Here is a 15,154-nt window from a genome sequence, read left to right as displayed (position 1 = left end):
AATTAAATGGTTGTACAATATAAAAGGAATGGTACCAAGTGGGTCAGGAAGCAAGGGTGGGGCTGTGATGGCTCAAGCACTTAAAAGAATTTATTTTTCTTGCAGAGGACCCAAGTTTAATTCCCAGCACCCACATGGTGACTAAAAGCTATCTGGAACTCCAGGTCCAGGGGATCTGATCTACTATTCTAGCATATGCACCAAGCATGCACACGGTGCAAAAACATACATGCAAGCCTACCACCCATACACATAAAATAAAAATATTCTAGAAATGGGGGTATAGGCAAAGCAGTATTAGCCACATGTTGGTGCCCATTAATTTTAGGACTATGTGTATGTTGGGAGCTGAGGGTCAATATATAATTTCTCCTCCTTTTACACTACTTGAACATGTCGGCTATAAAATGCTTCTGATCATTGGTAGTTTCACAAGGACATACAAATAATATGCATGAAATATCAATTAATCACACAAATTGGGTTTCGTGTCTCGTTTACCCAGGGACTAACCTCTTTAACCCAAAATACCTACAAGTCAGAGTGTAGTCTTACAGTTTAAACATCATTGTGGTTTGGGGCAGCAACATTTTAATTACTTTATAGGATTCTGAGCTATTGCATCTTATTACCATGATTACTATTGTATTAATACAACCAAACAAGAATGGCATCAAAGAGATGAAGGACTACAGCATGAAAGATAAATACAGGATAGCCAGTATTATCCTTATATTCTTGTTCAGTGGGGCTTAAGGGGCATGGGGTGTCTGTTTCATTTTTGTTTTGCTTTGTGCACTTTTTGTTAGTTTGGTTGATTGGTTAGGTTTTTGCAACAGGATCTTACACTATTGCCCAGGCTATCCTAGAAGTCACTCTATAGTTCGATTAGTCACATAAATTCCCTCTTCGTCTCTAAAATGCTAGGATTACAGCCATGAGCCACCATAACTGGTTTAATAACATTTTTTCTTGATTAAAATTGCTATAGTAAGACATAATGGCAGGCTAGAAATCACATAGGAAAATTCTGAAAAGAATCTTAGTTTTTAATATGTAAAATAATAGAGTAACTATTGTAACAATGTCTTTGGGAAAAAATGCTTTGTTTGCTAAAATTCACCTGTCATATGAATTGAACTACATCCATTGACAAATTAAGTCCTCCTGAATATAAAGTGCATAGAAGTAGATCGCGCCAAACTAATAGATTTTAATTATCCAAAAACTGGCCATTGAAGACTTGGGGCCACAAACTCTCTCCTGTGCACTCACCTTTACAAACAGAGATGTGATCTTCTCAGAGGTGTTATAGTACTGGGAGATGCTGTAGATCATTTTAATTGCATTTATAAGTGTAGGAAGAGCATCTATCATAGTTATCTTGAAGAGATTCCAGAAAATGTCAAATTAAACAAAATTCTGATTACGATAGTCTAATCATTCTATTCTCATTAAAATAAAGTTTTGTTAACAAAAAATCTTAAATAGTGCCTGATGCTTTACACAGATATATTTTACAGTAAGTTCATTTTTAATATTTTATTCATAATGTGGTGAATAGAAATATATTTTGGTATAAAAGGTTTGTTGTTAATGACAAGTAAGTTATGCTAACAGTTGGTTTTATAATGTACAGAAGCAGACATTTCCTATAGCTAACAGATGTTTTTAGAACATCAGCCAGTGAGTTTCCCCATAGTTCTCTGAGGTATAATCTAGAATATCAGCTTCAATATTTAATGGGAAATGTAACACAATATATTTTTGAAATATAACATTTTTAAATATATAAAATCCAAAATAAATAGGTAGATGATAGATAGATAGATAGATAGATAGATAGATAGATAGATAGATAGACAGATGATAGATAGATGATACATACATACATACATAGGTAGATGATAGATACATACATACATATGTACGTACGTACATACATACATACACACATACATGGATACATAGGTAGATGATAGATACATACATACATGAGGGCATAAGGTATATATAAAGCTATGTGAATGTATTCTTGAGAACATGAGATTTCTAAGACCTTTCCACAAACAGTCACATGTGTCAGCTTAAACTCAGCTTTCCATTCTGCTAGTGCAGAAAGGGTCACCAGTGGACTTAAGGAGCAGAAACTTTAACTCACAGGGTCACTGCTATACAGAGGGTCACAACATTTCTCCAGTGTGTACAAATATTTGACGTTGTCCTTTGCTTCATTAGCTGCATTGGTGATCCTAATGTCTGTCTCCCGCCAAGCCTAAGCACAACATCAAAACAATTTTAACACAACTATCCTCAGAGAAACTTGTAAAGTAAGAGCTACTAATCACCACCTCCCATCCCTTCATCATCTCCGTTTGCCCTCTGTCTCCTGCATTTAAAAAATTAATCTTAGAAGGATATGGAAGAGCAAGACAAGAAATTTAACTAAATGTTTAAGGGTGTCCATTTTTGGATTTCTCTTGAATACTCTACTCTATCACAGAATACTCACAGGCTATCACAGTCCTATAAAGCCACAGCTTCCTGCTCTGAGGCCACCAGACTAGCTTTCTGTCTCATGCTCATGTATTCCATATTCTCTCCATTCTAACCTGAGTTCCCTTTCTCCATGGCCCTAAACTTGTGTCCATTTGGTGGTATAACAAGTATTTATTAACTATCAACTATTTGTCAAGACATTAAAATAGAAAGCTATCTAAAAATTAAAGGATGATATAACACACTGGATTGGCTTTATGTAAATCACATAATGCTAGTATTTCTGAACTGTATGGTATCACAAAATGAGAAGTTACTTTAAAGCACATAAGGTAAGAAAAATCTAGTGGCTTGCTGCTAATAAATAGAGTATGAAAAGGGTGCTGCTATGTTGCTCCAAGGATTAGCATGCAAAGACTATGGCCTCTGTGTTGGGTGCTCTCTTACACAGTCACTAGTTCTCTTTAAAGGAAGCCTGGTACCCCATCAGCTGCCTGTGGAGGGGAGTATGTGGTAAGAACTGAATGATGCCTCCAGCCAACAAGGAGAAGCCGTGTCCTGAGCAAACTCGGAAGCAGGCCTTTCCCATGAGAACCTTCAGATAAGCCAACAGTCCAGATAGAGCCTCAGAGGAACCCCAAGTCAGAGGCACCTAGCTAAGCTACACCTCAGTTCCTGGCCTTGGGTAAAAATGTTGTTTTCAGCTAATGAGTTGGAGGTTATTTGCTTTACAGTATAAAAATAGTATTTAAGGACTTAAGTTTGCATGATTGCTACACCTATATTGTCTGAATTTATTACATGTTGTGTGCATATGTACATGTACAGTTGCCTGATTGCATTATATCTTAGTTATTTGTAATGCTCACTAATAATGCATATACATACAAGTATAACAGCCAGTAAATTTCTCTAACTTGAAGGTTGTGACTAATATTATCCAGTCTTAAAAGACTTTTATATGGATAAAATAACACCTTTCTGTTCCTTCCTGCTCTGTGGAGTTGGAGGTGGAGAGCTCTCTTATTCCCTTATCATAAGTCATGGGAAAATGGCTAAGAACCTTCAGCAGTTTGGACTTGGCCGCAGCAAGCACTGCCAGTACAGCCTTCACCTCTGGGCTTTTCAATTGATCTAAAAGGTAATTAAATTTGGAGAGCCTTTTTTTCCAGTGTTCCAACTCTGCTCTGGGTCCAACATCATCTGCTTCCTTCCGCAGCTGATTGTTCTCAGCAAGGATCTGTGGATGCAGAAGAACAAGCAATTGCATGAGGCTTGAGGTATTGAAAACCATGCATGAGCAAAAAGAAGAAGGAGAAAGAGAAGGAGGAGGAGGAAGAGGAGGAAGAGGAGGAGGATTTGTTCGTTTTTTTTAATTTCAACAAAGAACTAAGATGACATTCACTACCTGACAATGACATTGACTTTGAAAGTGCTCCGGCTTCCAGGAATACATTTAGTTTCCTTGCCTGTTCTTTTACTGCACAAGCTGAAGCAACACAATTTCAAGAACCTTCATGAGTTAAACAGGTTAATTTTTCATAAACATATTGTTTGGATGGAACAGTAATCTCCATTTACAATTTTTCCAAAAATATTTTAAATATTTTTTATTTGTGTGTATGTGTATGTGGGGATGTTTGCAAGCAAGTGCAGGTACCTATGGAGGCTGAACAAGGGTGCTGGATCCCCTGAAGCAGGAATTCCAGTAAGTTATAAGTCACTTGATGTGAATGCTGAAAACTGAACTCAAGTCCTCTGCAAAAGCAGAAGATGCTCTTAGCCACTAAGCATCTCTCCAGTCCTCCACAAAAAAATATTGTTAGTAGCTAAGTCTCAAGCTCTCACTTGCAGGACACAATGAATTAGGAACCTCATCTATACTTCTACAGAAGTTTTCTCAAGAAGAATTAGCCTTCTAGTCACTCAAGTAAACAAAGTCACCAACTTCTACTTTGTCTTTTAATAAGAGCCTTATTCTTCCTTAATAATGACCATACACGGAAGCTACAGCCAGGAGGTGGTGGTGCACACCTTTAATCCCAGTACTCAGGAGGCTGAGGCAGGAGGACCTCTGTGAGTTCAAGGCAGGCCAGCCCAGTCTACAAGGCAAGTTCCAGGACAGCCAGGGCTACACATAGAAACCCTGTCTCAAAAAATAACAAATAAATAGAAGCTGCATGAGGCTTCCATCTTTTTAAGAGCATGTGCTATGCTATGTGGACAATGAGAATACCAGGGCAGACATTTCTCCAAAAGGGACTCCAGTGATGTGGCATCAGAATTTTCCAGGAATTACCTGCTCTGTCTGTTTGATCCACACCTTCATACAACATTCTGCCTTTTCCACAGTCTCAGGGTTACTAGCTAGAGCCAAGTAGTCCACAGGTTCCTTCAGGGATGTCAGTTCAAATATATCACATTTTTGAAGGTTTACCTAATTAAAATTAAGATTACAACAATAAGATTATGTTTATAAATGCCTATATACACTTTTTGGTCAATTTGAGTCTATGTGGAGTTCAATAGAATCTTCACATCTTTACTGCCTTGGACATTCGATGTACTTAGTGAAAGAGTGGTACCTAATAATAATGATAACAATAATAATATCTACTCTTGGCTATATCTTAAGTGCTACAAAGATTCTGAGGTCAAATTTGGGGGTGGGGTATCTTAGAGATAATGTATCATAAAATGGAGACATTAATAAGAAAATTAGTAATAGTCACTAAGTTATAACACCACAGAGAAATGAGTCAACCTGAAGAAAATTAGCACTGGGGATAGAAGTGCATAGTTCTCAGTCTATCACTGGATTCCATTGTGGAACTAACGAGAGAAAAAGATTCTCTTGCTGTCAAAGTTAGCAAACTCAATTGCAAATGCTTGGGTACAGTTTAGTCAGCAGAGACCCACAAATAAGTCTAATGTAGTTTTAAGCACACATGGCAGACCTAATCACAGTATGGCCCTCTCTGTTTCTACACATGCTTTTCTTCTCATGAAAGGGTTCCTTAAAGGTTTCCTTGTGTACATCTCAGAACTCAGTGCTCAAACTCATTTCAACTTTACCCTCGATAAAGATATGATTCACATCTGAACATGCTCAGAGCCAATTGGAGGACCATTGCTATTTTTTACTTACAAAACTGAAACATGAAGTCACTGCATGAAACAGAGCTCCAAACAATGCTCAAGAAAGACGGTATAGAAGCATATATGGAGGTACCTCCCGCTCCCAGGGTCTACAGGGAAGCCATCACACTGGAACTCCTCCTGAAGGTTGCTCATTGCTTTCCTTTGGGCTTCATAATAAACCCTGTCAGCCCTCCTCTGGTAGTCTCTGGTCCTGTCTTCAAACGCACTCCTGCTCAGTAGGATGATTATCTAGGCCTTCAGTTCCCAACCAAGATCTGCATCTCCCCAGCTCAACTAGTGAGACTCAGAAATCTGAATCCACAACCCCAGAACCAGCCTCATCCCCCACTTTCACTACCCTCCCACAGACCTCTTACAAACTTACTCAAATAACACATACATACACCCAAGCCACCCCCTGGGCTTTGGCTGGCAGTAATCCAGCCTGGACAGGCCTTCTGACACTCCGCCATAGTCCCACACGCCTTTGGGATTTGGCCTAAAGTTCAGGGGATCCTCCCAGCCACTCAGAGACAGTGCCTCTGCTGAGTGAAGACCTATCTTGTGTTTTTCATATCTCCATCACACATGAAGAAGAACCACATGAAAGCCCGGCTTTGGGTAAGGACTTCCATCACTTTGGTTTAACCTGCGTTTTGTCTGGCCTGTCGCCAAGTTAATTATGAATACAACTAAAATGTTGGCTGGAGTGAACTCCTACCCCTGTCTGGATAAAATTTACTCAATGTCCCAATTCTATATATTTGGTAAACAGTTTCCATTGCCTGCTCCCCTCTCCCCGTATCTCCCTCACCCTCTGTCTCTCACACACACACACACTCCAGATATAAATGAGTGTATAAACACCAATCTCTCTTAAATCATCAAGGAAACATGCTGCACAAGTCATAGAAATGACAAATCTCACATTTGCTAAGCTTATTAGTTATTAAAAAGCCATTTTATTTATAGGTTAAACTTCAGTACCCAGCCCCCTCCCTCCACGTGTATTAATTTCTCTTTCCTTCTTCCACAACATCTGGATTTTCCTCCCACTCCATCCTGCCCCTTCCTACTTACACACACACACACACACACACACACACACACACACACACACACACACTCCTGTAGCTCCAAACTCCTTTTCTTTCTTTTAAAAAGAAAAAAAAGTTTTTAATGCTTAAATTTATAAGGCTATCACACAATTTAAAATTTATAAGAAATTTTGTCATGATACCTTTGCTAATATATAATCTTAATAAATAGATAAATAAAAAGCTAAAACTTAGGACCACAGATAAACACCAGAGACTGTCAAACTCCTTTTCATTCTAGGATGCACATCAGTGACACAAGCATTCTATGTTCCATCTGGCAGACTGAGTCAAACCTTACTATAAACATTCTTATAGACCTCAAAAGCATTAAGCCCTACACACTATGTATTTAAATCAAGCCATAGTTACATCCTAAGAAGACACTGAAATTACCTGCAAGCACTTTCAAGACTTTTCAACACAGTAAAATAAAGTCCACGTAAGGAAAGTATCACCCCTCATATTTTGATTTGTCGGGAATCTGATCAATTTTTAATGTACCACTCACTCCTTCTTACCTTCTCCTTTAGACTTTCTTGTGCACCTGACAAGACGCCCACAAAACCTTCCAGGGAGTTCAGGAACTCCTGCCGAATGCTGGATGCATCCTGTAGTCCCTGGAGCTCACCCCAGCCATGGCTGGAGGCTCTGAGAGCTGGAATGAAGATGTCTGAGAGCAGACGCCTCACGCTGTTCAGCAGGCCCCCATCTGCAGTGTCTAATGTGTTGAAGCTCACCTCCTGAAAGACAATTTTATCATCCTGTGTTGTGAAAATTAACCTCAACTGCAGCATAGCAAGGAAGTCACTGCACATGTTAATTAACCAAATAGCGAGTGAATCTTTTTTATTTGATACTCTGTTTGAGAAGGATACTTTTATACCAGTCCAAATTATAATCCTCTAAATAATAAATGAAATAAATTAATTCTAGATATTCACCAGTTTATTTGCTACAAGAAAATAAGGAGGTAACACAGCCTCTGACACACAGGGAACATCTGTATAGGTGCATTTTGCTTTACACAAAACATAAAGTTGTATATCCACTTTTAGAAATCTTACTAATAAGTAAATTATGGGTGGGAGGTTCTTTTGGAAAGAAAAGAGCTCCCTCTTTACAGAGATACAATGTTGTGTGAATATTTATTAATAAATTGACTATGAATTACTCATTATCAAAAGATAAGAAGGCAATATCTTTTTAATTGCCTGTTAAATGCAAAAAAAGAAATGAAAATAGCAGCTTCTTTGCTGTCTATTTATTTATTTGCTTGTTTGTTTGTTTATTTATTTGTATGTGCATCCCAGGGATTAAACTGAGATCCTTGCATATGCAAAGCAAGCACTTGACCACTAAACTAAAGCCCCAACTCTTGAAAGTAGCTTTAGACACTTGAGTAAGCCTGTGGTTATTTCCATAAGAAGGGGTAGATATGAGCAACGTATGAGGTCTGGAGAAATTTTAAATAAATGGCTATCGCCTTACCCGGTGGATATTCTCAGCTGTAATGGCTTTGGATGGGTCAGACTTGATGAAGAATACACATACTCCTGTAAGAGCAACGTCTTTTCCTTCTGTCACGAACACCTTGGGCTTTTTTAGCTTCCCAGAAACAGGATTTACCCCTCCTGAAGAGCCAAATGGTCCTACCAATGCAAAACAATTTCAGTTTCACAAATGTTCTTTGTGATGCACAGGGTTAACTCCTCGCACAAAGATTCCTTCTAGAAATTACTATGGCTGACCTGCCCATGTGCTCCAGATACAGCCATCATTTGCATGACCTTTAGCCTCATCTTGAAAGAGATCTAAAAGGATCTGCTAGGTTCCAGATCACGAAGCCTATGAGAGAGACTGGAAGTAGAATAGGGGATAAAACACACTGGTTGGCATGCACTGTGCCTCAGGATTTCTTCTGCACACGATGTCTACACTACTAAAGCTATCCAAGGCTGTTCTGACAATGAATGGCAGAGGAAAGGTCAAACTACAGCTCTAACTACAAGACTCAAGACTCTCATTTCTCAGTGCTTCCAGGACACCATCATAATCCAGGCCACTGGTTAGGTCTGTATATTGCTAACATGAGGCCTGTGCAGAGGTAAGAAGGCAACTCTTATTCTTGCTGTAGAGTGAGACCCAGAGCTTTCCTGTTTCCTAACCACATGACCTTTAACCTCCATCTGTTTCCTAACCACATGGCCTTTAACCTCCATCTGTTTCCCAACCACATGACCTTGAACAAGTTACCTGTTCTTCCCGTGCTCCCATTTATTATTCTACGTGTATGGGTGTTACATATGTGACTGGTCCCCAGAGAGGCCGGAAGAGGGTGTCAGATCCCCTGGACCTGGAGTTATAGATGGTTGCATGCACCATGCAGGTGCTAAGGGCTCAACCTGCATCCTCTACAAGAGCGGCCCGTGTTCTTTATCTCACCAGCCCCTCCCATAATTTTCTAAAGGGAAAAGACTATTACAATTTAACAATTTTTTTGGTAAAAATTTTCGCAGAATTTTTGTGAGGATTAAAGGAGTTTGTGTGTAAATCACTTATACAATTTCATAAACTTATTAGCTCATCAAGATTATCGGAAGGATCTGAAAGCTCATGGTGGTTATCTAAACATGTTGTTTGTGGAGTGGATCGGTTAGGTACATCAGAACAGGTTCTGTGTTGTAGCATTGTTGTGTAAATTATTGTGTAAGTAAATTTTGTAGCCTTGAGTGATTTGAAGGTTCAATTTACTCCCACTAAGATGAGAGACTGGGGCTCAGGGAAGAATTTGGGGGAAGGCAATGAAACCGTTACTGAGTTCTGAGCCCTGAGAATACATCTTCTTCTCCCTCAAGGTGCTTCCTCCTCATGGCACTGAGCTTCTGAACAGGACTTTGGGGAAGGACCAGAAAAAAGGAAAGCCAGATACTCTAGCATTCAAATGAAGCCTCACTTCTCATGAATGCCCTCAGGTCTGACTAGCAGTAAGATGCAAGACAACCAAGTCACCAAGATATGATAGATACCAGGAAACAGTCTCTAGGAAAAATCTGGAGTGTGGGCAACAGTGCTATACACAGGAATTGTGAAATCCTTCTATGTCTGCTTCAGGTCAAGAAGGAAGCAAGCATTGTCCTAGCTGCCCAATGAGCTCCAGAGAGGTTCTCTAGGATGCTAGAACCAGGAAAGTCTCAGGCAAGGAAAGACAGTTTCACCCTTAGTAAGAAGCAGGATTTTCAATGCAACCTTCAGGCAAGTCTGAGTTATTTATGCCTCCTGAATCTTGGAGCTGTCATGGGCTGGGATATGATGCCTGTTGCCAATGAATCCAACACAGCACACAACATACACAGAGAGAGGTGGGCCTGGGATGGGAGCTAACCAAAGGCCTACATTTGAAATGATGAAAGAGTAAGTGCTTCAGCTGAATAGGATGGGGCAACTTCTGTGAAGAGAACCAGCATGGAGCCACGTGCTCAAGAGGCATACTGGGAGCACACAAAGCAGATGGAATCCAGCTGGCATCCGCTGTGAAACACCAAGGCAGAGGGCTGCTGTTATATAGGGACAGCACACCACTGTGGGCTATGTAGACCCTGCCCCACAGGGGACTCACCATGGCCACAAGAGCATGAGCTCAGAGAGCCCAACAGCAGCAGTCAAGTGTAAACTTCCCTCTCAGTCTCACTTTTTGTCTGTACCTGGCCTCAGCCCTGACACAGACACTGTGATTTACCTGAGCTGAATTGGAGTGGAGGATGCAGCAAAGGAGAATCATGAGTGCCTCTCATGCCACAAGTGGAAACCCTCGGGGGCTCCAGATGAGGGTCAGAGAAAGGAGAGAGTGAGTGCAGAGAACGGTGCGTTCACCCCACTTCTGACCAACTAGTTTTGGTCAAGTGGTCATTTTCAATTTGAAATGACCGTAAGAATTTTTCCTAAGAATGTCTAGTAAAGACATTCAGGGGCTGATTCTTACTCCAAGGTCAGAAGAACTATCCATGCTGAAAAAATTAAAAAGGAGAATGAGAGAGAAACAAAAAAAAAATCTTGCTTATATGTTGAGGTGCTGTGAGCCCTTCTCGTCTTGTGCAATTTATAGGGAACAGGCAATTTCCTGGTCATGGTTGTGGCTGAAGGTGATGCTTCCTGGTGTAACTCAAGTTCTGCAATCTGAGATGGAAATCAAAACTTCTGTTTTTACTCTTTTGGATTCTTTTTATTCAAAATGTAATAAGCATTTTGTGGGGGAAATCAAATTTAAGCTGGGCGGTGGCAGCGCATGCCTTTAATCCCAGTACTCGGGAGGCAGAGGCAGGCGGCTCTCTGTGAGTTTGTAGACCAGCCTGGTCTACAAAGCAAGTTCCAGGGCAACCAGAGTTGTTATGCAGAGAAACTCTGTCTCAATTTAAAAAAAAAATTAAATTTATAACTAAAGAAATATCAGCTATTCAAGATTTTCACACATAATTAATTTGTATGTATGTGTGTGCACATGTGTGCATGTGTGTGTGCATGCGTGTGTGTGTGTGTGTGTGTGTGTGTGTGCATGCGTGTGTGTGTGTGTTTAAATGTGCATATGTGTATATGGACACACATGATAGAGGTTGACACTGAGTGTGTTCATAATTCTTAATGAATTAATTGCTCTTACGTTTGTATGTCAGGATCTTTCATTGAACCTAGAACTCACTAACTGCCTAGACTTGCTGGCCAATGAGCTCCAGGAATCTTCCTGGTTTTGCCCTCCCAGTGATGAAATTATAGGCACAGTCTATACCAAGTTTTGTTTTGTTTTGTTTTGTTTTAAGATTTATTTATTTTATTATGTATACAGAAGAGGGCACCAGATCTCATTACAGATGGTTGTGAGCCATCATGTGGTTGCTGGGAATTGAACACAAGACCTCTGGAAGAGCAGTCGGTGCTCTTAACCTCTGAGCCATCTCTCCAGCCCTTGTTTTGTTTTTTAACGTGGGCTCTGGGGATAAGAGGTGACAAGTACTTTATCAATCGAAGAATCTACTCTGTCTCTATCCACAGACAACTTCTCTGTGAAACAAAGAAGCATTTTCACGCTACCTGACAAGGTCGATAACTACTTCCAATTTTCAAAAGTCTTACAAGGATGAATACAATAGTATAAGCATAATGTATTTGGTCATGCTCCTTCTTTGGCCTTAAACTGATATTTATCTAATTTCAACCAAAATGGAGAGCTCACTTTGACAGCATATATACTAAAATTAGAACAATGCAGAGAAAATTAGCATGGCCACTGCACAAGGATGGCACACAAATCCGGAAAGCATTCCATATTTTTATATAAAGGCAGACCTAATAGAATCACATGCAAGTTCTCAATGGAGACCCTAAAATCCAGAAGGGCCTGGACTAATACCCTAAAGAGTCTAAGAGACCAGGGATACCAGCCCAAATTACTATACCCAGCAAAACTGTCAGTCACCATAAATGAAAAAAAAAAAAGATATTTCATGACAAAGTCAAATTTAAACAATATCTATCTACAAACCCAGCCCTACAGAAGGTACTAGAAGGAAAACTCCAACCCAGGAACCATAAAAACACAAGCAATAGATAATCTCACACCAGCAAAAACCAATGAAAGGAAACACAAACAAACAAACACACACACACACACACACACACACACACACACACACACACACACACCAACAACAACAAAAAAAATAGCAGGAATTAACAATCATTGGTCATTAATATCCCTCAATGTCTGTGGACTCATTTCACCAATAAAATGATACAGGTTAATGGAATGGATATGGAAACAGGATCCATCATTCTGCTGCATACAAGAAATACACTTCAACATCAAAGGTAGACATTATCTCAGAGTAAATGGTAAGAAAAAGATTTTCCAATCAAATGGACCAAGAAGCAAGCTGGTGTAGCTATCCTAATATATAACAAAATAGACTTCCAACCAAAACTATCCTTAGTATATGAGCTGGCTGTTTGGAACCTTGGGCTTACACAGGGACACTTTGCTCAGCCTGGAAGGAGGGGACAGGACCTGTCTGGACTGAATCCACCAGGTTGAATTGAATCCCCAGGGGAGTCTTGGCCCTGGAGGAGATGGGAATGGAGGGGAGGGGCTGGGGGGAAGGTGGGGCTGGGGGTGGGAGGGGGCACAACAGGGGAACCCATGGCTGATGTGTAAAATTAAAACACAAATACAATAAATAAAAAGGGAGAAAAAATTTTTTTAAAAATCCACCAAGATGATGCCTCAATTCTGAACATCTATGCCCCAAATGTAAGGACACCTACATTTGTAAAAGAAACATTACTAAAGCTTAAATCACATATCAAACCTCACACAATAACAGTGGAAAACTTTAACATCCCACTCTCACCAACAGACAGGTCATCCAGACAGAAACTAAACAGAGAAATAATGGATCTAACAGATGTTATGGCTCAAATGGATGTAACAGATACTTACAGAACATTTCACCAAACACAAAAGAATATACCTTCTTCTCAGCACCACGTGGAACGTTCTGCAAAATTGACCATACACTCAGCTACAAAGCAAGTTTTGACAGATACAAAAAAAGAAAAAGGAAAAGAAAAAGAAAATTACTCCCTGTATCTTATCAGACCACCATGGATTAAAGTTGGATTTCAACAAAAACAGAAAACCTACAGACTCATAGAAACTGAACAATTCTTTACTGAGTTAACATTAGGTCAATGAAGAAATAAGATGTTAGAGACTTCCTGTAATTCAATGAGAAGGAAAGTACAACCCAAACTTATGGGACACAATGAAAACAGTGCTAAGAGGAAAGTTCGTAAGTGGATATTAGTTGTAAAATAAAGGATAACTATGCCACATTCCACAGACCCAGAGAGACTAGGTAACAAGGAGGGCTCATGGTTGGGGGGACACCTGGATCTCCCTAGGAAAGAGAAATAGAAGAGATTTTGTGAGTGAGCTGAGGATGGGTGGTGATGGGCACATGAGCGATTGGGTTGAGGTGGATAGAGAGAGAGAGTACTGAAAGGAGATGCATTTCAGGGTGAGGAAATAGCCCAGGAATCTACAAGGATGGCCCCAGATAAGGCTTCTAGCAGTATTAGGTAATGTAGCCTGAACTGGTCATCTCCTGTGACCGGACTGGTGCCTCGCCCAATTGTCATCAAAGAGGTACCACCCACCAACTGATGGAGACAGAGGCAGACCCCCAACAAACATTAGGCAGAGTTCAGGGAATCCTGCAGAAGAGGGGAAGAAAGGCTTGTACGAGCCAGAGGGGTCAAGGACACCACAAGAAAACTCACAGAATCAACTAAGCTGGGCTCACTGGGGCTCACAGAGACTGAATCTACAACCAAGGAAGCCATATGGAACAGACCTAGGCATTCTGCATATATGTTACAGTTGTGTAACTTAGTCCCCTCAAGGGACTCATAACTGGAAAAAGAGCCTGCCTCCAACTCTTATATAGGTTTTTGGGACCCTACTCCTCATACTGGGCCACCTTGCCCAGCCTTAATACATGGGAGGTACTTAGTCTTACCACAACTTGATATGCCGTGTTTTGTTGTTACTCTGAGATACCTGCCTTTTCCTAAATAGAAAAGAAGAAGAAGTGGATTGGGGGGATGAGAACAGAAGAAGGAGTTGGGGGAGGGACTGGAAAGAGAGGAGGGAGGTAAAACTGCATTTGGGATTAATTAATTTACAAAGCATAATGGGATACAGGCAGTTGAATTCATACAAAGGTGTATGTTTCCTTAAGTGCAATTATTAAATTCATCATTCAACATCACACTTTTCCTCCAAAGCCAGCAGAAGATGAACATAATGTGGTACTTAACTGAAGGAAGTTAATGCTATGCTTATTGAAAAGAATTCCTGTGTTAAAAATCCAATGCCTGCAAGAAGTTTTAGACTGTGGTTACACAGAAGGAACTGTCACATAAGAAAGGTAAGTATCAGAACAAAATCTGCCTGATTGTCCCCCAATTGCTGGCATGACAAATCAAAAGGAAGAGGAAACAATTAGAACACCTAGGCTGACTACCATTCTCCATGCTCTAACCTGAAGAAGAAAACAAACACCCTTCCACAGGGCCACACACATACACTGTACACACACCATACATACATACTACAGGGATATCACATACACACACACACACACACACACACACACACACACACACACACACACACATATTTACATATATATATGTGTGTGTGTATATATGTGTGTATATATATATATATATATATATATATATATATATCACATATACACAAACACTACAAGGACATCACACACATATACTACATACACATACCACACATACACACCACAAAAATATCACACACACATAGGCATCATACATATACAACATAA

The 15,154-nt window shown here is 40.0% G+C and overlaps 1 protein-coding gene and 1 non-coding gene across 2 annotated transcripts in view; one reads left to right on the top strand and one right to left on the bottom strand.

Annotated features, from left to right (window-relative positions):
- Dnah5 (dynein axonemal heavy chain 5) overlaps positions 1–15,154 on the bottom strand; it is a 232,159-nt gene that overhangs the window by 204,545 nt on the left and 12,460 nt on the right. Inside the window, 6 exon segments of the mRNA XM_036206930.1 lie at positions 1,276–1,383; positions 2,162–2,275; positions 3,563–3,739; positions 4,799–4,936; positions 7,259–7,480; positions 8,229–8,389. Of these exon segments, the coding sequence (XP_036062823.1) occupies positions 1,276–1,383; positions 2,162–2,275; positions 3,563–3,739; positions 4,799–4,936; positions 7,259–7,480; positions 8,229–8,389 (920 nt within the window).
- On the top strand, positions 11,957–12,063 carry LOC118596605. Its single transcript, XR_004946715.1, has one exon. It is a non-coding gene; the product is annotated as a U6 spliceosomal RNA (small nuclear RNA).

The sequence above is a fragment of the Onychomys torridus genome, chromosome 15, assembly GCF_903995425.1.
Source record: "Onychomys torridus chromosome 15, mOncTor1.1, whole genome shotgun sequence".
In the NCBI taxonomy this organism is placed as follows: Eukaryota; Metazoa; Chordata; class Mammalia; order Rodentia; family Cricetidae; genus Onychomys; species Onychomys torridus.
This window is presented reverse-complemented; position numbering and strand designations above follow the sequence as displayed.